This window comes from Buteo buteo, chromosome 6 (genome assembly GCF_964188355.1).
Source record: "Buteo buteo chromosome 6, bButBut1.hap1.1, whole genome shotgun sequence".
NCBI lineage: Eukaryota > Metazoa > Chordata > Aves > Accipitriformes > Accipitridae > Buteo > Buteo buteo.
In genome coordinates this window covers 39582241-39606885 of record NC_134176.1, presented here as the reverse complement: position 1 = coordinate 39606885, position 24645 = coordinate 39582241, and the positions used below count along the sequence as shown (strand labels likewise).

Here is a 24645-nt window from a genome sequence, read left to right as displayed (position 1 = left end):
CTCTAAGGATAGCTTTATCTGTATTATTCACAGTTTAGTTACCATTTTTTAATCTTTACTTTGAGGTCTAGTAACATACAAGGATCTCACCTATCAAATAAAGCCAGAAGAGTTAATCTATCAAAATTGATGCTAATCCAAAGCTTAGGAAGGATCCAAAAGCGATAGTACTGCTTGACTTTTTGAGCTGCTTCCTCTTGAGGTTGCATGTGGTCCTGAAGGTCAGGGCTCAGGTCAATATCCTGCTGCTCCAGCAGATCTGTATCCATGGTTAGCAGCCTGTTCAACCTGATCTGAGGAAGAGAAAGCTAAGAGAAAGTCAGTATTAACAAAAGCTCATTTTTATTATATCACTGTATTCTACTGAAAACTGCTTTGGAATAAACTACTAGAATTATTTAGTTTCAGTTTTGAGAAGTTATGTGTTAAACTTGCTTCTTGGGCTTCTACTTACTTTTCCTATCCTTATAATGGAAAATGAATAGCACCAGCAGCAATAATAATTTGCATACAACAAAACTGTTCGGCATTTTAGCATATACCTTATTTCAAATGAAGTATGAGTATGTCTTCCAAGCACATTATCCCATTTACTCTGAAAACTTCAAATTTGAAGACAAGTAAACTGATATGTGAACAAGAATAATGTATACTACAAGAATAATCCAATTCTGAATTTAAATAAATTACAACACATTTCATATAGTCAGCTAATCTGCATGCACACCCATGCCGAATGGTTGTTTTTGCATGACAAAGCAACGTATGCATGCATCAGTGGTCAAATTCAAACTCCCTACATTCAGAGTATACTCAAAGTAAAAAAAGCTCTACCCTAACTAGTCAATTACTACTTATAACTGACTATATTTCTCACTTATTTTGTAGTTTGCCACTCTAAAGTTCTCTTGAAATCACAGTAATACTAACAACCATAAAGGACATTTAAGGAGAGCACTCAGAAGGTTACCTAACCCACTTTATAAATTTCATTAACAGGCCAAGAAACATCTGAATGTGCTGCCCTTTATTCTTAAACAGTATTGTCGTTAAAATGTCATTTATGGAAAATCTTCACAATCTTTTAAGGCAAAGAGTAAAATTTAAATACTCATGTCACCTTTAAGTGTCAAAATTATAGTTTTTCCTTTGTTTGGCTTTATGAAGTTTAACATTTGGTTTCTTGTTGTTGAAATTTTCTCATGACTCCTTAAAGCATCAGCCTACTGTAACTATGCTCAGCCAGCTTTTCCTTCCTAGAAAAATACTAATAAAAACAACAAGCAGGAACACTCCCTTTCTAAAGGCATTTAAAAAATATGAAGTGTAATATCTAAGATAAGCTGTGTCAAAACAGCTGCTTTTCTGACTTTTTAAAAACTTGGTTTCTTAAAAGGTAGAATCACCATAATGTAACATTTGTCAAACTAATAATAAATTTTAGTGGAAATTTCCATTTATGCACATGAGCTAAGCTTTTATAAATACAAGTTTGCCTTAAACAGAATCATTCCCTCCGATAGTACCACACTGGCAAACCAATAGCACATAACAGAAAAAGAGGCTGTATTACAAGGGGTATGGTGGAAAACAAAGAAAGTTCCTCTAGCAGACACCAGGTTTGAAAAGCACACTCTTGATCAAAGGCACAGTCAGGCAAATGGAGGTCTCTAGCTCCTCTGCCAGATGCTGAATCCATATTTCATTTTCATTCTTGATTAGGTCATTAGGTATTTCAATATACTTTACTTTGGTTTCCTAGATTAAGAATCATGACCTTAAGAATCATGACCATTTGCACTGTTTTCATGACACAGCAGAATCAAGAGTACAGGTATGTCTGGACTTGCCAACAATATAAAAGGTTTGAGATCACAAAACTAAGGAGTTTTAAAGCTATTTACAGTATGAAACAGCGTAAGCCTCTGCCTTTTTTCCAAGTCGCTCCTTGCGTATGAATTAAGATTTTGTACAGCAGATTCCAACAACAAATTTTTAAATTCCTTTCAGAGAAATTACTGAAGTTTCTCTTGGTCAGAACATGACATTTATTCTTTCTGCTGCCTGCTAGTCTTAGTAATGCACAGAAGGAAAACTCTGTCCAAGTTGTCCAGTCATCTCTGGAAACCCTTACAAGGTATCTCAGAAAACCCAATTTCCACTTGATTTAGAAAATCACTATGCTTTAGATCAGAAGAAACCATTTATATCTAAATTTTAAAGTGCTATGCAGAAAGATGAGTTTGCATGTATGTATGAAGACACTGCAACAATAAATAAATACTTTATCTTCATTTAAACCCAGGCAAAAATCCTTCTTAAGAACAAAGAACTACCACATAGGATGATTAATCAGTGCTATAAAATTGGAAAGTCTTCTGGTTTTTTTTGCATGCTTTAAAAATAAATAAGAAAAACTTACTAGATCATGTGGATAAAAGCGAACTGAGGTAGAACTCGATACGTGAGAGTCCGTGTCACTATAAGAACAGGGGAAAGACTTCAGATTATAAAACTACATTTTATTTCAACAGGCCACTCAAATTTTCTAGTCTCCCAAATTAATTTTGACTCCTTGAAAATTTTATCTAAAAATCTTTCTTTAAGTTTTTCCTTTGATCACATATTTTAAATACAAGTATCCTCTTATTCTTGCGCATTGTGGTAAATTCTGTAGCTATAGCAAATCAGAAGACTCTTTACCTTTACCCTTGGTATAATTTTCTCAACACCCTAAGTTGTCTAACAAGGATTATCATGACAGTGATTATTCCACTTGAAAAACAAAGATGCTTCATAATCTGTTAGCTACTGATGTGTAAACACGCATCACCTCTAAAGGAGTGCAGAGTCCACTATTCATTCACATACAGGGTTTTTGTTAATTCTATACTGTTTTTATCAAGGTCCCAAAACTGCTAAAAATAGTACTTAACACGAGTATACTGAGTTAATCTTACATTGCTTTTGAAAAATCTTATCTTTAAATAAACTTAAACCTCTGGTAAGAAGAGCAAAATTACTTTGCAATTTCCATTCATTAGAGATGAGGAGAAATTTCTCTTACTGTATGAGAGTCCATATCCAACCATTGCTTTTTTTGCCCAATTTTGGATAGCTTTTGGATGTTTGTATTCCATGTAAATCACATGGCTGTAAGACTTGTATCAAATTTATGCAACTTTCCTTCAGTTCCTTAAGATAAAAACATTCTTTGTTATCAATTTTACTTCACTGAAACTCAAGTAGTCTCTAAAGCTGAGATCTGATTATTTAGATGTGGCCATTTTGTTCCTTCCGTTAGCACATAAAACTTCACAACAGCAGCCATCAGCAAAGCCATTGCATCTGGAACATGCAAGCAGTAGAGGCAGGCATTGGCAGCTTTGTGCAAGGAATACAGAACTTTTTGTCAAAGTTCAAGTCTACAAAAGGCGCTTGCACACTTTCACAGGAAAGATTTGAAGATGGGAGCTTTTATATTCATTACTCCATAATTCCAATAACTATTCCACCTATACACAGTGGGAATTTGTAGCATTCAGCATGACGCAATAGCTTCAGAGCAGTTCTATGTAGTGAAGTGGATTAGGGTAGGGGGGAGCATGGGAGGTTTTGGGTTGTTTTTCTTTCTTCTGCCTCCTGTGCCTTCAGAGAAAGAAAGGGCATCTTTCCAACAGCAGATGAACTTTCCAGTATGTAGCTGGCTATTTCAACTGTCAGTCAAATTTTAACCTCAGGCATGTTAACACTTCCATGTATTGTTTCATGCCATCTATGAACTTAAGAACAAATTTATCAGTTTACATTTGCTTCACAATTGGAAGTTCATTTGTAAATAAATCAATAGCCATTAAGGTCAGCAGCCACCTACTTTCCCCAAACCTGCGTTAAATCCTTTAAGAAAGGCTTTCTATAAGCCAATCAAAAACATATTTGTCAAGTTGTCAGTTTAGACGTTTATTACTTAAGCTAATAGTAGTCCTCGTTTTCTGAGAATTATTTAAGTGGAGAAGATTATTTATGCAGTTAGTGTCATCTTCTAGTAAAAATCACTTAGGTTTCAAAGTAAAAGTATATGGATAGCATTTTATACTGATTTTTTTTGTAGTCCATACTAAATAACCTTTTAAAATTTAAGTCAAAGATTTGGTTGCAGTAAGACAAGAATCATCACTCTTGACTGGCCTTCACACACACCAGATGTTGGATGCTCTTCTTGCAGCTGGCTCAAAGTTCACAAGTGACATGTCGCAGCCCCCTGTCTCGTAGAGCGTAGAACTGAACTTACCTATTAAAGAAAAGGTAAAAAGCAGGTCAAAATTTCATAGTGTTTCATCCCACTGGCACTAGTTTCTATTTATTAACTTACTTAGACATCTAAATTTACATCAGTGTCAAAATATAAAATGTGATTACACATTAATGTGTCAGAGCACACAAGACATTAGCTACTCAGTCCTCTTCATACTGTTTTACATGACATACATACAGTAAACTGCAGTACTGAATTAAATTTTAAGAGTTTGTATTTACAAGATGTCACCATTAACACAACATAAGCACAATGTAAGCCTCCCCCCCCCGCCCCCTGCTTTGGAGAATAACCAGGTGAACAACTTGCAATGACCACCTTCTTCAGTTCTTCCCCATTCCCCCACCCCCAGTAGAACAATCAGTAAATCACTCGCTATCAGCATTTAAGAACCACAGCAGAGATTCCTCACATGTACTGAATAAAATTCTTTTGAGAGGCACATGTCTATTTGATAAGAAACACAAAGAGTGAAAGAAGTGGCCAGAGATGCTTCATAAGTTCCACCTCTAGAAAAACTAAAAAAAGGAATAGCAGGCAGAGATTTATTCTACAAGCCAGAAGCAAACGCTCTGGTGTAAGAACAGAAGACTGCAAACTAATTTCTCAGATAAACCATCTGGAGTTACTGGAAATCCATTAACCATAATTTCCTAAAGTTGTTATAAAAGACTTTTTGAATGAACAATATCAAGCTATTCCTAAATATATAGTTAACAAAAAGTAGCTGGAGATTATAACTCAAATGATAAATTACCTTACTCACAATATGATGCTTTTACAGTGCCTTTCTCCCACAATAGTCTGATCAGAGAGATAAGGTTTGTAATTTCCCCTGAAGGCCAGGTTCAATATAGTTCAGCTCTGAACACAGGAAGCTGATTTTGAAATTTTGATCTTATATGAAGTGTTCTTGCCAACTTCTCCATCTCTTCTAGCTCAAAACGCTTAAGCCATGATGCAAAGCATGCAATATTTTAAGATCTGCTTATACGAAACAAAAAAATCCCACTTAGGAGCATCTGAAGCAAAAACTGCGTACACCTCTCAGCCGCATGTCTTGCAGCTCTTGCTTCTTCTGTTGATACAGTATAACAAGCAGTCCCAGGAGAAATACCTAACAAGAATCAGAGCTTCCAATCTTTCCCCTTTCTGCAAGAACCTAACCTGTTTCTGATAGTGTTTTTTGCTATATTAAAAAAAAAACCAAACCAACACACCACACTGTGATCCTGCTCCTACTTCCCTTCAGACTCGCAGACAAAAAAGTTCAATTTAGAATTGTTTGAATACAAGGACGTTAAACTTGAACTGGATGATTAAAACCAGTGAAACTAAGGAAAAATACTGATGTATTGAAAATATCTTCATAAAGCTTTCTACCCTCAGAGGGGGCACCTCAGACCAACTAGACACATAGTGCAGCTGTGCTAAGACCAACCATTCTGACAAAGTAGTCAGCTACATAGTTCAGGAGTCACATACAGCATGCGTCAGAGCTCAGTAATGTAACAGCTCTTTCTCAATATTTAATTACATCTGCTATAGGCATTTGTAAGGAAATACAAGTAGAAAGTTCACTTGTTAGGGTTTTTTACTCAATAGTTAATATTTTAATGAAGAGCTTCAGTTAAATATCCTTTGGTTTTTAAAGCATAGTGTAGTAAAGAGTTGTTACTGAAGTTTAAAATTTAAAACAGCGCAAGAAATTAGGAATCTTCTTCCCCACAACTAATAAATAACCTTAGTTACACAGGGCTATTTCTTAGCTGCATCAGTAAAAAAAATTCAACAGCAAACATGAAGGTATTAGATAATATGCTTCAGGTTCTAGTCAGGACAAAATTATGCATTATTATGGAAAAATCTGGGTAACCACTCCTTAAGAGAGAAGGAAACTTGGGTTAAATTCTTCCTGTTTTTGCACTACTGAATTGAGAGCCTGGAAATTAAGCTAAGTTTTAAATTAATAAAATTCTAGTCACAGAAATTAGAATATCCTACTTGCAAGATACAACTTCCCATTCTCTTGGGCTGAGATAATACAGACATATTTGTTTCAAAAAAGTTTACTGAACTCTTACACTCGTGAAATGTCTGAAAGGGGCCTCAAACTATGAAAAATTTTAGCATAAACCACTTCAATTTAGAAAGCATCTACAGTTCCCTCACATCTAACTTGTCTTTGAATCTGTCAAAATTTACTGCATTTGTACTGTTGCTGTAAGCACTTCATGGCCATGGTAGGATAAAACAAACCTCATTAATAGAGAGGTAGCAAACAGACAGAACACTTAATTCCAATTGTTTACACACAAACTACAAAACAGACTCGGGTTTTGCCATACTTGCAATTCACCTCCCTACTTATATAGACTTCTAATTGCAAGTTAGCTCTCTGTCAAGGAAAGTATGGCTTCTCAATAAAACAAAGTTGGCTTTTTTTTGTTTTGCTTTTGGTTTTTGTTTTGTTGGGTTTTTTTGTTGTTTTTAAATCAAAAGGCTCTCCAGAAAAGCCTCAACTCATCCAAAATAGAAAAGATGACAGGACTATTCAGTGCTGTTCAGGATGCAAACCCTAAGGTGTGGCTGGAGATTCTACAGCTGAGCTCCGAAGTCCCATCAATTAAATACTTTTTAAACTGTGCGAGGCAACAGCTTCCACACAGCACACTCAAACTCTAATGAAGGATCCCAATGCTCCCAAGATTCAATACATATGGACATACCTCGCATTTTTAGTTACCCTGGTAATTTTCTCTCCCTCCCATTCCTAGCTCTCCCACAGCGTTCTCTGAAGTATTTTTAATAGCATCACACTGAAGAAGCTTAAGGAAGTTTTCTCTTTAAGGACTGTAGTTTTATCAAGTTGTGAACAAATGGCAGACTCAGAAGTTCATTTTACAAATAAAGAAATACAGCCCAATAGCATGTTTGTCCACTACACAGAAATGCTTGTAAGTTCTCCCCCACCCCTCAAAGGGAAAGCTACGAGTTCTTAGCAAATTAAAGTCACCCAAACAATATTCTATTTGGATCAGGTTACAAAAATAACAAAACCAAGTCATTGATACTTAGGCACACAAATCCAAAACACATCTTCATTCTGACATAAAAGAGGAAAAGATGAATGCAGTTCCTTTGAAACAAGAAAACTTGTTTCAAAAGACAAAAATATCTCATCACCAAGTTCAGAGACAACCACTTAACAGTTCAGTGTACAAGCTGGTGTTCCCACAGTTATGGGAATCAATGAAAGCAACAGGCTGATAAGCTTACACAGATGAAACTTGGAAGACTTAAGTGGCTCAGGATCCAAGTAAAATGGTGCTCTGATCATTTCTTCACCACATTTCCCAGTTTGCCATCTAACTACCACTACTTCGTTTGCCATCTAGCTACCACTACTTCGTTTGCCATCTAGCTACCACTACTTCGTTTGCCATCTAGCTACCACTACTTCGTTTGCCATCTAACTACCACTACTTCGTTTGCCATCTAACTACCACTACTTCGTTTGCCATCTAACTACCACTACTTCGTTTGCCATCTAACTACCACTACTTCGTTTGCCATCTAACTACCACTACTTCGTTTGCCATCTAACTACCACTACTTCGTTTGCCATCTAACTACCACTACTTCGTTTGCCATCTAACTACCACTACTTCGTTTGCCATCTAACTACCACTACTTCGTTTGCCATCTAACTACCACTACTTCGTTTGCCATCTAACTACCACTACTTCGTTTGCCATCTAACTACCACTACTTCGTTTGCCATCTAACTACCACTACTTCGTTTGCCATCTAACTACCACTACTTCGTTTGCCATCTAACTACCACTACTTCGTTTGCCATCTAACTACCACTACTTCGTTTGCCATCTAACTACCACTACTTCGTTTGCCATCTAACTACCACTACTTCGTTTGCCATCTAACTACCACTACTTCGTTTCAAACATCTCAAACTAGTTCTGAATGTTGCTAACGCTTTTTGACTTTAGATCAAGATATATCCACCTACTACCTGTGATAATATTTTTTGAATCCTAGTCAGCAAAACCAAAGCCATCAGAATTTGAATACTCTGTAGTGTGGCAAGGAGCTATCATTTCTAAAGGTCAAAATTTTACCTTCAGCTGCAGTATGAAGACTCCTAAATTTCCAGTTAGAACGGTTCAAAGCCGTTAATTTTTTATTTCTATGAAGTTTGTCAAAAGAGTAACTTTATTATGCAGAATTCCACAGACTACAAGATATTTTCAATAGGAACAATGGGAAGTGAGTACTTATTTTCTACCTGTACCTTAGAAAATACTCCCCGATCCATCCCAAATAAATTACATCTACTTAATTATAAAAAGGTATTGAGGAACTGATTCTAAAGTGTTTCTAATCAAGTAATCTGTATACATTTATCTTTAAAGAAAAGTTTTGATCTTCAAGACCATCCAACTGCCTTCATAAATTAAAATACTTCAGTAAGTCTGAAAGGTTATTGCTTGCATCTAAGTGATACAACCAGAAATCCAACATAGCACTATAATTGTATTGTAAAGCTCCAGATGACCAGTTCTTCTTAATCGCAAAAGCAATATTAAAAAAATCATCTAGCTGAGGACAAGAGGCTGTTATTTCACCCCAGTTTCAGAAACTGGACATCTGTTCTAGCAACTCAGTACATGGATTCCAAACTACTTCAAATTGTAACACCTACAGCCTTCGCTGCAAAGACTGAAAAATCTCACCCATCACCTACATGCCTTTTATGCTCACTAATAGCTGATTCTTGAGACATCAGTACTACCACACTGTGCTGTGAAGACTGTCATTCACTTAAGTCACAGTATGTGTTTTGCTGCTTTCTGGATTCATATTATGTTAATCCTGCCTATAATCATGGCACTTGGCCTGCCACCTTTCCTTTCCATCCTGTTTCCTTCCCCCTCTTCCCGCATGAAACAACAACATAATTGATAAAAATCTTTCTACCTCAAACCTGGAAGACTAAAGATAATACCTCAAAACATCTCTTGCCTTACTCCCAGGACAATACCCAGTTAAAGACAACTGTATAGTCACCAGACTGCATGTAGGCTAGGCATAATACAGTAAGGTTCATCCTTCATAAAATAAGCCAGCAGAATCAACTTAACAGACATGAATCTTTAAAGCAAACAAAAAAATAAAAATTGTATGTCTTGTTAAGAGCTGCAGCTTGACATCAACACATAAATGGCAAAAGTGTAGAAGCAGATACTGCATTGGTGCACAAAAACAGGAGTCCTAAATGGGGGGGGGCTTTTAAAGTAAATTAACACATGCTCTGTTTGTCTTCCAGAAGAGCTGGAATATGCTAATAGAATTCCAGTAAGAAGTTCTTATATGCATTGTACAGAGATATATAACCCCATCTACTATGTTTGTCACTTACATTTCCGGCTGCTGTAAATCAGGTTTTGTTTCCATTTCTTTTCCCCAGCCTCTGTTTTCAACATTTTTTTCTGCCCTGGGCAGTCACAGTGATTTCCACAGTGACAAAGAATTGGTCATATCACCTACGTTGCTTTGATCAGCATCAGAATAAAAGTTAAAGAAAAAACAAACAACTACCTTCCTGCACTCCCAAACCGTACACAACCTAAAGGGGGTCATCTTTCACTGTAATGTATCTCGGGACAACAGAGCAAAACCAAGAGCCTTAGACTTAAGGGAAACAGAGCAGTAGCATTACTTCATCCATGACTGAGGATAAAAAAAAAATTCCAAAACAAAAACCCAAGCAAACCATGTACCAGTTATAAGGAAAAACACTCTGCCTTCTTGTCAGGCCTGATAAAGGAATCACACATGTGAAACCTTGCACCATTTTGCCAACCATTTTACTCTAACAGAAGACAGTACCTGTCACACAGTCTGCTATGCAAACTAGAAAATTTGCTTTTCCTAAAATAATAAAAACAAATCTAGCCTACAATAGCTGCTTTCACTCATGGAAGGTTTCTAAACAGACACTGAGCTTCAAATTGGGAATAAACCCCTATTATACATCAGATTTTTAACTGAGCAGATCCTGGAAGTTTTGTGCCTCCCAAAGGCAATGTGCTGTCCCATATAACTGTAAGCACAGTACAGACAAAATTTCAGAAGAATTTAGCTATATAAATTGCTGAAGACTCCAATACATACCAAGTGCAATGAATATGCCTTTTTAGGGAGCCTGAATGCAATGTTGAATTTCTAAATGATTCACTTACATTACTATGTTGTTGTGGAAATCAAAGTGCTTAAGAAAGTCAGACTTGCCTAGATTGTGTATTAAATCTTGAATTATATAAAATTTGATTGTATTTTGGGTAAGATGAACCAAATCCTTCAAATACAATAATGGTGGCTTTAAGAATAAATCTCAACATTAACCTTGGAGAGATATAACCAGTGTCCCTGAATTTCAGAGTTATAGTCCAATATTTTTTCAAACAAGAAGAGTCCAAATTAAGTAAAGACATCTGTAGTTTCATGTGACAACTTTCAGAGACACATACAAGTGTTGAGATAGAAGTCTTGATTTTTCCATCTAGAAACCAGTAGAGCCACAGAATCCAAAACAAAAGTTATTGGATAAGTAGATTGTGTGTATTTACCACATCTGTAGTTAAATTTTATAAAACATCTTGGAGAATGTTAGGGTTGTTTTCAGTTTGATTATACTCAATTTTTCCTTATATTGCAGCTAGATGGTGCAGAAGAATGGCAATTTGTTAGCCAAACACATAGAGTGGTACCACAGCCTGACAACTCTTGACATCTTCCCCACTAGTGGAATAAGATGACAACTCGCTTATCTTTTAGTACTGGGTTACAGTAAGTTCCAAAACAAGTGTTTTGTCAGTGTTCTGAGCTAAGCTGTACTTTTAGGTTATTACAGCTGACAGCCGCTCAAAATACTGTCATTAATAGTTGTCAGTTCTAGAGATGCCCATTTTAATAATTTGAAGAAGAATTCCATATTAATGCTGAAGTCATAAGTAATTCAGGCCATGTATAGATAACTGCAAAGAACCCTATCAGGAATTTTTCCACATCTACCCCTGCATTACTGTGTCACAGGAGATCAGTCACTTACAATGACCATCTTAACTTCCTTCTCCCTAGCAATTTTATTAGCTGCATAGAAGTTCATAAATAGCTAAGAATACTACATAAAATGGACCATGAAGAACTAAGGAGCACTATGAGGCTCCATGAAATGATGACATTTGAGATAAGAAAGTTCAGATTTTCTTCCAATCTCAACCTCCTAAATTAAGGTGTACATGAAAAGTAAAGCACTCCCATTTACATGAGGATTTCTTTTTTGAACAGCAGCTAAACAAGACTCATCTAAAAAAGGTAAGATCAAGAATTCCTAGGGACCGTAACAAATATTTTTTTCAGGAACCAGAAGATCCCCAAAGTTGGTCTCAATCTCTGCTCAGCTACCTGTGACAACGCAAGAAAACTTAGGCATTACACGCATTACATAGTTCAAGTCACGAAAGCTCTCGCACCGTCGCTACTCGTAGCTACGCATCCTTGGAGCATTTCCCATCATGCATTTGTTAGAGAAAGTGCCTGGAAAGGCGATTGTGAAAGGCAAGGAATTTACGCGCAATACAGCATTCCAAGAAACGCACCTACAAGACTCAGAAACAAAGCCAAGGTTAGCTGATTTTCACCGCGTTATTACCGATACATCTGCCGTATTAAAACTTCCATGTCACCAAGGTTACATAAGGCCTGCATACCAAGTTCATCGTGCAAACTGCTACCGCCTACAGCAGATGCAGTGGCATGTGATGCTTCTAAGTGGACACTCCCATTTCTCACCAGCAAGGAGGCGCTAGCGCCGAGCACAGCTGCCTGGGAAGGGGGGCGGGACTGCACTCTGACCTGGGAGGAGGGCTGCTGGCCTTGCTGACCATCTTGAAGGCTACGAGAAAACACGGATTGGGGACACATTACCAGGGAGAAGAGAAAAATAGCTAGAAGTGAAGCAAAACAAGACTTTTTAGTTTCAAGAGGAACACTTAAAGAGAGTAGAGCGTTAAGAAGCCACTTACTAGGGCTAAGATAACCCACAAGGTCTGCATAGCAGAGTATTTGGACGCTAGTTACATCAGTAATCTAGAGGTGCCGTTCCTGTCCTGCTTCTCAGGAGTAGTATTGCTTTCTAACATCTCCCCAAGTCACCCTCAAGCATATTCTTCTAAGTCTCAATTTGGGGGTGCGAATGCAAATTACCAGTGGTTAGTCGAATTGTAGACTAACCTGAGGTTATCACCTATACACAGTGGTCACTATTCCAGTCTTCTCATGATAGTTGGGGTCCTTTTCTTCCTCATTTAGGTATGACTCCATCAACTGTTTAGTTGACCATTGGGGGTTTTTTTTGGTCACAATAACATTACCTTTCTTGCTATTAATCTGCACTCTAACTACAAAATGTCTTTAAGCTGTGTTAGTAGCCATATGCTACCACAGACCTGGTAGATAACTGTAGTTAAACATTTGGATTCAGAATTTCTTTTACCATATTAAGAACGCTTATAACAAATTACAAATTGGCAAAAGTTTTAAGTCTATTTTGAAGTTATTTTGACAGTACAGCAAAAACTTTATTACTCAGTATTACTACCACAACGAAATTCTTCTATACCCAGACATATACCTGCACCAAAAAACAGGTTCTAAAAGTCAACTTGGGCTTCAGAGAAATTTGTAAATTTCTAGCCATATGAGTACACAATGCTTGAAAATGTTAGTTCTCCTCTTCACAGCCTTCTCATTGTCATACAGCTTTAAAATAGCCTTGCAAACTTCAATTTTTTTAATAGCTTAATATTAAACATGGCAATGTGTCAGAATGCATGACATTTACACTTGTATACCACATCTACTCTGCAAGATTAGTGTTTTTATTATCCTTCATTTTGTGCATTTAAAGAAGTTACTGTCAGTCATTAGCTGTGGGACATGAAATGAAGAAATTACTTTTTTTAGACAGAAGAATTTATATTTTAAAGACTACAGAAAATATCTTAAACACTCTTTTGAAAAACAATCTTTATCACCTGTTGCTTTTAACATTTCATTGTTTACTGTGTGATGCTACAGCTGGCAAATGAGGCAACTGAAAAAGCATGATCTTACTAAGAGTTAAGGGGTTATATCTTATGTACTTGCTTTTAACAGTATTTTCTAGAACATCTACTTTTCAGTTCTTTTGTTAGACCACCACTGGAAAACAAAATACGGATATAAGTATAAGAATAGGTGTTAAGAAAAGCTCATGCAAAATAAAGCAGACATGCACACAGCTCATGAGGTAAAAAATTGCAACTCATTATTTATTGTATTCTAACATATTTGAATCCAAACTTTAAATTTGGTGTTTTGCTGCTGTACACAAGGCTTTCAGTGAGCTACATGGCAACAAAAGCCCTAAGGAAGCTCACATACGTCCCAGCCTTCATTGTCTCCCTTAAGTATTATCAGCAACACCAAAACAATGCTAAACAATACTGCTTTCCCTTAAATAGTAGCTATGTATCAAAAGGTATATACAAAGTTGCCCTTTCAGTGGTTATTCGTATCTGTTCCAATAAAAAAACCCCAAACATCAACATTAACAGATTGCACAGATATGCAAAAGATACATTTACTCTCTACCTAATTAATAATTACAAAAATAAAATTCTACTTCAGACAGTCACTTGCATTTTTGTATCAGACACACATGCGTACACTATTGACTACATAGGATGCCAATGCATACTTATGTTTAAAGTGCCCAAAACACTGTTGACATTTAGGCAGCACAAAAGCAGGGGTGGGTGATTGTTTCGTGGTGGGGTGTGGGTTTTGTTTTGAAGTTACCAAAGTACTCTTGTGTCTAATTTAGCATCAAACCAGCAGAATCTACTAGACCAGGTTTTACTTAAGAGTATACTAATGCCAAACACACACATATACCATGCCATTGTCTCTTTTACTACACATTCCACAGAGGAATTGAAAAGTAATTGCAATAATGGATAGGAAATAAAAAAATTCAGGTTGAACTCAACAGGTTCTAAGGGAACATCCCCACAACATCCAATTTTATGCCAGAGTTAGAAGATTAGGAGATTAAAGTTTTGCTGGCAAGAATAAGAAAGAAGCAACATCAGGGCAACTAAAGATTAGTAAATCTAATACTGTTAGAAGTTTAACATCTGAAGTCATATGGATTAGCAGTATCAGGAACTATACCAAGGCAGCTCACCACTAGCATATACAAGTAATGTCAGTATAGTTGCAGTGATATTATGAAAAGATACTGGTGGTAACTGGTTTAAAAAAAATAAATAAATCTGTATTTCTTCACATTTCTTCCTTATGCACAAATATTTTTTTTTTTTTTTAAATCTTTAAGGGTTTCTTCTTCCAGCAACACACAGAATTTACAATGAAATTAAGCTACCCATGTAAAGGAAAGTTTTTTCAGACTATTCATCTAGAAATCAGAACAGTAAATAAATACAATTTTTCAGATACATTCCACAGTTGGTAGTTCAAATGGAATTTATGTCAAACAAATCTGAAAGCACTTTGGTGTTTTGTTGGAATAAGGCAATTAAACTCCACTCCAAGGGACACTCATTTAGCACCACAAACAATACTTTCAGCAAAATAACCTCACTAAGTGTTCCATTCTGAGCATATGTTTATAATACAAGTATTTCTGATAAGGTGTGTCATTTTGTCAGAGAAAGGACAGAGTTTTGTGGGTTTGGTTTTTTTTATTAAAAAGGAACAAATTTAGGTAACTGGAAGATGCATAGAGGAAATACAAAGCTAGAATATTTGATCCACTTTTTCACCCTTGAAAACCTCGTTTGATTAAGAAGTTACTTCCACCAACTTCAGTTTTCTCATGGTCTCTCACTGAAGTCCAGCTTAAGCCATGGGAACCTTAATGACTGCACTAGTACATGAAAATAAGGGAGCTGTCAGTCTCAGTTTAAGGGAGTCCTTTATTTGCCCTACTTTCTACTGGTCTAAGAGAAAGAAAACTCACTATTTTCTGGCTAATGCACAGTTAAGGAGCTCTGATTAGTCTGCACAGCCTCTTATGAAGCAATACACAAAACCATAAAATCCTCCTTTTAAAAAAAAGAAAAAATCAGATGCAAATGAATGCAGTAGAGCAAAAGTGATCTAACAGAATGCAAAGTTTTAGCATCCCTCACTATGAAGTAAATCACTAACTTAAATATGCACATGCTATGTTCAGCAAGACCAGAAACTTAAAAAAATAATTGAAATTATCTGATTACTGCTACTATAGTGCACTAGCCACAAAACCCACATCTAACTAGTTTCAGTCCTTGATATAGCAGAAGGCAATCCTTCAATTGTTAGATATTGGGTACCATTCTTAAAATCCCCCTACCTGAGGAAAGTTTACAAACTTAGTCCTTGATTATTTCAGTAGTACCACAAAGATGGCACAATTCCTCCCCCATCCTCTATTGTAAAGTATCTTCTTTTTATTTGCTCAGTTTCTATAGTTTTTTTCCAGTTAAAACAATTACACAAGTATTCCTGAAACACAAAAGCAGACTGCTCCTATTATTAAAAGATAGCTAGCATATGAAGGAAGATCATTAAGAATACACAACACAGATAATTACTCCTGTATATTTATCATATAATTGGAGAAAGAATTACTTTGATGTATATGGGGGAGTGTTCCTTCCTCTAGAGGCAATGTTCTGCTCACCAGATTCTCCAATACCATAGGCAACCATGGGATTGAAACATTTTAAAAGCAAGTTTAAAAACTTATTGTGCTTGCTGCTTCTACTTTTCAAGCTGACAGACCAGAGTTGCTGTATGTAACATATCACTAGGCTCAGTATTGTTAACAAACGGGCCAGTGAAGGTCGGGAACTCCTGGGATACATGTAATAGTACATTTTAAACATTGCCAAGGCATGCAAAGTGCCACACAATTAGATTTAATACTGAACAATACTGTGCATTTTATAACAAAGGCATGGCTATTACTTCATTATTTCTCTTTTGCTGTAAAAAGCTGCAGGATGTTCATACAATCATTTATCTGTATTTTGTACATGCAGAGGTTCCAAGTCTAATTTAGCCCTTTCTAATGTTCTGCCATTTTGTTTTTATGCTTCTCTCTCTCACTATCTACAGATGTGAGAAGCGATTACAGTACTAGTCCCTAATGCTTGCTTACTTAAAGGAAAGAAAACCAAAATGAGGAGTGGTGAATAATATTTTCCTGGGTTTTTCTCCTTGCTTGAAAGTAAAAGTTTGAGTTTTTTGATAAAAAACACTGAACCTAAGTTTGTTAGCATTAGTTCATTTTGTTATCAATCTGAAATCAGCTATAACATGTTAGAGACTGGCTATCCTGATCATTTTGAAAATAGTGCCACATATACATGCACAATTCAACAAGCCCACAGTGACATGCAGTGACAGCTCAAGGAGGTTATGGTGGGGAAGGAAGTAAAAAGTGCTTTTCTGGCAACACTGGTGGGTGTGGGGAGAAGTGGTCTGCTGCATGCATGCTAAATATGGTGGAACATTTAGATACCCTACCTGAGGGGTGATCCGATGAGCAATGTAGGAGGGGTAGGGTTACTCCCTGCATTGTGCCGGCGTCGTACTGCCTGACGCCTAAATGTGCTGCGTTCACGACGAAATGTGACAGTCTCCTCGCTGGCTTGTGCTGCTGCATCAAGACAGACTTTAGGTCAAATAAGAACCCATCCTATTTATGTACACAGTAACTTAAGACTCCTTTCTTCCCCCTGACCCTCCCCAAGTTAATGAACTTGACTTGCAACAACAGAAGTAGCTTATTCACTGACTGTTCAAATAACCTGCCTCAAGACAGGATCACAACACACAATTATTAGTAAAAGTTTGGGTGTTTGGGAGATGGACTGTGTGTGTGTGTGTCTTGAATATACAGCTTTTTTTTTTACCCCCAGATCCAAATAGCCAGTTTGCAAAAACAGTTGGGTATCCCAAATCCCTTCCATTTACACAGGGCTGGAAGAGACACACAACTGATCTGACTCTTTACCTCATTTAATAGATAATTAAAGGAGAAGCCTAAAGGACAACCTAGAAAGGCTGTCTGCCACTCCTCACTATAATATTCTCTTCTCAATTCTGTAATTTCTGCCAAACAGGTAGGGTTGAGGTTAACCTCATCATACTTCCTAAAAGGACAAAATAGAGTTGCTTTTTTGTTTTTCCCCTATAAGCACCAAGGAATACATGTTGCTCATTTTAGACTAGTTACACTATGGCTTGGAAGAGCAGAGGGTTGAGATTAAGTGAGATAACTACTTCTTTGTAAGGACTGGTGTTTGTTATTTCAACTCTCTAAAAAAAAGGTTTGGTCCACTTATAAAGCAACACTGTAAAAACCTGTATATATACTCAAAGGAGTCTAAGATTTTTCCACAGATTACCATCCCAAATCCACCTGTCCTCCCTAAGCTTCACAGTCTGAACAACTTTGGATTTGGACTGCTTAATGGTATGTCTGCAATCTCAGAGCCTTCCTCCTGAACCAAGGAAGCTACTAACCAATTTGAATGCAGAGCACTAGAGAGCTCAAATGAACGGGCCACAGAGATAATAGGTTTTGGCAGGCAAGTGGAGGGGGGGAGGGGAGAACAGGGACCAACAAACAAAACACAAAAAATTTGACATGAAGTCAGTGCAAGAGGAGAATCACAATCTTGAATGGGAAGTCACAGCTTGGTAGCCAAGAAGCCTGTTACTAGAGTGAGAAAACCAAGGGTTGTGTCAAGCCAAAATAAACAAAACAAAACACTAAGGGAACAATACTTTTTTATGGCAGAAAAATCACAGGCAGAGTAGTCCATGTTCACTTAAGTGCACTTCAAGTTACAACATTCCTGTCATTAAGCTTTCAAAACTTGCCAGCAAAGATGCTAATGCTGGTCTACAGGGAATAGCAACCTATAGCAACCTACTACTGCTGCTGTGTATTACTGCCATTGCTCAAGCAATAAAGACTGCATGGAACAAGAGTCTAGTTCCACCCATGAACCACAAGTTATCAAGTGAATACTGTATATGAAACTTCAACCTGTAGTTTGCTTTAAAAGCTAAGCTACATGAAGAGATATACTTTAAGACCAACATTACAGTTATAAGCATTTCATTACCAAAATGTCAGAAGTGAAGGACAACCTTAATTCAGTCCTTTCCTAGATTTTCAGGAAACCTGTGGGATTGCTTACTTTCTCCTCACTCCTCCACAACTGTTTTTGTTATTCTAAGCATGAATAGATGATACTTCCTTTTCAGTGTACTTCAAGAATTCAATACATTTCTCTTGTGGTTTAACATACAGCTTCATGCTTTGCTTTTAATACACAACCTAATTCCTTCAAGGATTTCTTTATAGCTCTCATACTTGAAGTACTGGGAAAGTAAAACATGCTAAAGATAGGATAAATCCTGACTTCTCTGGTGAATTAAGTTAACACACATGAGAACAAAACTGCCCACTAATTTTGGGTGCCAAATTGTAAAGCTCAATTTTTCCAGTGTATACATCAGCATATAAAAACTCATATTCACAACTCAGCTTCCACTGACTTTGGATGCAAAAGCCATTCCACACGTTTCTGCTAATCAGGCCATAGTTAAGCACCATGAAATAAAGAACAGTGACTAGTCTTAACTGAAATGTAAACATCTTAATTACCATGAAGATGGTAAACATCAGCATTCATTACATCTTAATTATCATTTGCAACTACTTGGCAAAAGCAGCATTCAAGTGCAATTCTTCAAGGCAGCATACTTAACACTGACAACATCTGGTTTTCTTTTCATATCCTTTATTCAGTAAACATCACCTTCTGCAATAAGTGAAGCCCAGATTATGGAAACACTAGAGGTCCTTCCTACACAGCTCCAATTTACCACTAAAAGCAAGTCTACCTCAAATACTGACTGAGGCAGTGTCCTGTGATAAAAATAGAAAAATATAAACTTGGTTGAAGATTAAAAAATTAAAAATCAAAATTTGTATGTACTCAGAGATTACATTCAAAGCTGCACAGGCAAATAGTTCTGGCATTTGCTAACTTTTTATTATTTCACTTTAACCTTTAAAAAAATCAAAGTAGATTTTAGCGTAGCGTTCTACCTAAGCTACCAAGGGATCTTTGATTTATCTTGAAACTTTTCTTCAATGTACATCTTCTATATACACTCCTCCTGAATGTAGGTGGTGACATTCAGAATCACTAAGCAGGTCTACACATTCTTTTGAAACGACTGCACAGCTTTTCAGCCCAAGCAGCTCCGAGTCTGCTAACACTATGCAACATCTCAAGAAGCAACATGTTGAAACTATGACTAAGTAAAAAAAAAAGAAAAGAAAAAACAAAGGAGTTTGAAGTATGGAAAGCCAAACTGAGCAAATTTTAGCTTTGGTTAGTTGTTTTGGGATTTTGTTTTGGGTTTTTTTGTTTGGGTTTTTTTTGTGTGGTTTTTTTTTTAAACAAAACCCTCATTTTAAAGAACACACAGGATTAAAAAAATATACCAGTATGGAAAGGTACTTATGTTAATACATGTTATTTGTGTTTCTACTTTTCTTTAATGAGAAGCAGTACAGCTGCTCATGAGTTCACCAGTAAGATATAAGATAAAGCTAAATTATCCTCCATCATGCTTTGAGAGCAGTTTAATCATGACAGAAATAGCTTTGTTTTAACATAAATAAGCTTCCTTAAATATTTACAAAGTAACATAATGTTTTGAAGTTTTAAACCAAAGCTAAGCAAATAAAAATATCCCCATAGGACATTTCCCCACTTCGTGGGTTGTTGTTTTTTAAAAATACATCTTTAGACCATCACTCGCACTTCTCCGATGCTGCTACTTACAACCACTTACTCTAGACTCCCGAAAGGTAAGATCCAACATCTAAACTCATGTACAAAATCTGGATCTAATAGGGAGAGATAACATAGGTTATACTTTACAGTTCCTGCTTACTTTAAGTAAATCAGTAAAGGAAGACTAGAATGTTTGTTGTTAAGTGTTCTGTTTTTCTGTTTTATCCTAGATTTTTATGTTGAAACACTACACTTCATTAGTGTCAAGAAATTCAAGTATACATTTCTTCTGCATGATGTTGTATGAATGAGCCCCCAACATTACCTGTTCTCAGAACAGAAAAGTCAGGTTTGAAATTCAAGTGCACAAGTTAAAGATACAAACCTACATCCCAGAGATAAGTAATACTAAGAGGTGGAGACGTAATGACAACTTTGTAGCAAACTTAACCCTCCCACACCTATTCCCAGCTATAATACACCTAATTTCAAAGACAAAATAATTTGACTTTTGTATTTGTTAATGCTACTGTGCATACGAACATGTATTTATTAAAATTCATCTTTCTTCTTTCATTACACTTCTGATTGGAAAAAAGCCAAATTAGCAGTTACACACTGAGAAAGTCATGAGGATATCACTTTGTCGTCACACATTTAGAATGATACCTTGCCAATAAAAGGACTAAAATTTATTGTAGAAAAAATTCTAGAATAACAAATAACTCGCATCCCTTTGCCAAATAGCTGGGAATATATGAACATAGATTGAACTATCCTGACTGCAGGTTACGCCTTTCCAAAATTTCTCTTTCTATACTACATAAGCATTTTTGATGTAAACCTCTGTAGTTCCTCAAAGTTTTAAACAGAACTGAAGACTCAGAGTTTTACACTACAGCTACACATTTGTTGTACAATACAACTAGCTTTAAGAAATGAAAATATTTTCTTTTTAACATGAACATTTACACATACAAGCCAAAGCTTTTACATCACCCTGCATGTATGTACAACTGCTTCTAACCAAAACTAACAAGATGAAAACTGAAAAAGAATTTCCAAGTTTTATTGCATCAAGTCCCATTTCATTTTCGCTAGGCAAAAAAGCTGAACCCAGTGCCTCAGATGAGTTCCAAAATAGATAAATTCTTCCCAAGCAAGAAGATTCCTGCAAAGATATGGTACTGAGGTAATACAGAAGTAAAGTACCCATGTGGGTACCACAGAGTTATCCAAATAGAACTGCAAACTTCAGTCTGACTGGAAAGAAAACAAAAAACCCACACACAATGGAAACAGTGTCCCTCACTCTTCTCAGGAAAGAAGAAAAAAGCCTAGATGGTTTTGAACATGAGTCAGGTTAAGCATGGTTAAACATGCGCATGGAACCTGAGCGATGCTTGGACATGCCATTTCTCTCCCTATCAAGTGGGAAACTGATCTAACTATTTTCAACCAGTTGTAATGACCAACCCTACAAATTCTCAGTGAGAGCTGATATGAAGAGTTTACGACTCATGCATTCAGATAAGCAATGAAATCTGGCAAAGTATGTTCAGTGTTAGAAGACAAACCAAATAGCTGAAATTTTGCTCTTCTACATCGAGCATCTATATCTCATTTGTGTTCAAAACATGAGAAAAGCCATACTTCCCACATGCATTTAGGGGTTAACACCACCAGTCTCCTTACAGCTGAGGCATTCATAGTTTATTCTCATATGCCCTAACACTATTTTAAAAACCATACTTGTAAGATACCCAAGTAGAAAGGAATCTGTTCAGTCCATATCTTCAATATACAGTTATTAATCTCCATGGATTACGCTCCATTATAAGACCTACAATTGCAGGGATTTCTTATAATTCTCTGATGAAAAAATAAGTATTGGCTTATAGTATTGTAATTTACTGTGGACCTTTAAAGAAAACCACGCCAATGACAATTTCTGAAGAATGGAGACATGGGCAGCAAAAGAGAAACAATGAAGAACAGAGGGACATCAAGATATAAACTTTTGCTAGAAAATAGGGCAGAGAAAAAACCCACACAATTTAGGAAGGAAAGCTTGTCACAAAAAAAAAAAAACAACAAAAAAAAACCCAAAACAACACCACACACACCAAACTCAAAAACCAAACCTGAAAGAGAAACAAGGGAAGTAAAGCCCAAGACTTCAGTGTTGTGGTTGAATGTACAAAAAAAACCAAGTTTGAGACGAGGCTGGAGGAATATTTACAATTACATCAAACCAGTCACTACAACAATCTGAAAAGCAAAACACTGTCAAGCAGGGAATAACAAGGACAATGAAACCATCTGTTTTGCATTCTGAACCAAGCAATTTTACAGACCAACTTAATAGACAAATTTCTATACTAATGCCAAAGATAAAACTAGGAGTCTCAGTTGTTCTACCTCACTGTACTTCCTACTGGAATTATTCCATTTTAAAAACATTACTCACACAGACTTCTTGAATATAATGTTGATGGACTTGGGGTCAAAGAGCTAAAGCTATGACCTAATCTGATCCCCTACCCAATATAGTCCCTATAGCCAGGGATTTGGGTATCAAAAGCTAGTATTATGTTCATAACCTACATTAATGTTCATGAAACTTAATTCTGATTTTGTATTTGGATTTATTCACCTTAAGGAAAAGATGCTTTACATCTTTAGAACACACAGCATTTCCAGCATAAGTGGTATTCTATGTTAGTATGTCATACATAGAAAGTCATGTTTGCTTTGAATGGGCTTCTATTAACTATAACACCAAATGTTAATTAGTAGCCAACCTCAATATATCCTGGAATTACATCTCATGGCTACATTTGGCAGCAATGTGAGCACTTCCGTTACAGTTCAGAGAGCTCTTGGAACTTTCTCAGCTGTATGCATAGCAATAAATCCAGGTACATCTACTAAGGAGCATGAAAAAAGTGGCTTATAAACTTAAGTTAGTAGATGCAGCTTAATTTTATACCAAGTACCAAAAATTCTTATTTAACTCCTGTTTGAGATGAATACTTGGCAAATTTATGAACACATGCTACTTGTCAACAAAATTGAACCATTCTTTCCAAATTAAGTAAAAATTACTGCGAGAAGGAGTTGCACAAACACTACCAATCTAAGACACTAAATAACTTGCTTCCACAGCAATGCAAAGTATTTCAAAAGAACTACTACTTCTGGTTTATTTGGGAGGCTTGAAAGAATTTAACCAGGGTCAGATTTTATAACTAATATTCCCAGGGAAACAAACAAACAAAAAGTTATATGAAGTGTATTTTACTTCATTTTTAACTGTTGGTATATGCTGTTATGCTGTGGCATGCATTTCTCATCGAGTATACTGAATTTCCCTTACACAGCCCTGCAGAACTTCAGGTAGAATGTCTGCTACTCTGTAGATGACACACTAAAGGAGCATGTTTCCACCAAGTTAACAGGAAGTCTCTTACTAGTAGTACTCAGAGAGCTTTTGCCAAGCAATTACACACATTCCTGGCTCTCAACAGCCACTGCTGTGAGCTGGACAAAACCTGAGGTTTTTGTTTGTTTGTTCCCCATCGCCACCTTTATGGAACCACAAAGTATCAGGAAGATGGTAGTTATCTTGGTCATAAGTCATCTAATGAAAGCCCCTGTATTATCCATAAATACCAGAAATGAGACAAAACAGGCAGGACAGAATCCCCACACAATGTACTAAAACTGCATTTTGCATTAGTAGGTAGTGATTAACAATTAGTAGATGCAAGATTCATTCCAAGTGTTATTTCATTGCCAAGTTCCAAAACTGCAGAATTCCATTTCAGCCTCACATATCACTCCTAATGCTGTTGACATCTTTAAGTGTTGAATGGCAACATCTCGCCTCTGCTGAGATGATGAGATATCCAAAGTCAGCGGTAATTCTGTAAGACTCAACCTTCACACACAAAAGCTGTGATATAACATTATGCTTTCAAAGCCAGATATTGGGAAGAGCTAACATTAAAATTTCTATGTCATGCTTGAACCAAATGCCATGTACATTATGACACTGCTAGTTGACATCTAAAAATCAAGTAATGGAATACAGTCTTTTGGTTCCAATAACGAACCTCATATGGAAGAGAGTCCCTTTCTACTGGCTAATCTGCTTAATCTGATCCAGTTACAGGAGGGGTCCTGCTGAACACATAGAGATAGCCAACATACTGTAACCTGGTTGTGTGTAACTTACACATTTTTCAGTTTCTACCATTTCCAAACTCTTTCATAGTTTGATTTCTCATGCAAAACTGTTTGGTTTAGCAATTTGAATGTGAACTGATAGACTCCCAGAAAACAGACCAGAAGCCCCATCTTCTGTAA

General features: G+C 36.5%; 1 protein-coding gene across 11 annotated transcripts in view; it reads right to left on the bottom strand.

The window, feature by feature from the left end:
* PCNX1 (pecanex 1) overlaps positions 1 to 24645 on the bottom strand; it is a 95199-nt gene that overhangs the window by 44217 nt on the left and 26337 nt on the right. For 6 of the 11 annotated variants that reach the window (XR_012650775.1, XM_075030539.1, XM_075030544.1 and 3 more), the window contains 5 exons: positions 16976 to 17108; positions 12109 to 12293; positions 4201 to 4291; positions 2423 to 2480; positions 91 to 308 (listed from right to left, as the gene is read on the bottom strand). Coding sequence is in view for 10 of the 11 variants with exons in the window: in XM_075030539.1 (XP_074886640.1) it covers positions 91 to 308; positions 2423 to 2480; positions 4201 to 4291; positions 12109 to 12293; positions 16976 to 17108 (685 nt within the window). In the remaining variant the exon portion in view is untranslated. The remainder of the gene's footprint in view (positions 1 to 90; positions 309 to 2422; positions 2481 to 4200; positions 4292 to 12108; positions 12294 to 16975; positions 17109 to 24645) is intronic. The other 5 variants (XM_075030542.1, XM_075030540.1, XM_075030546.1 and 2 more) reach the window with 5 other exon arrangements.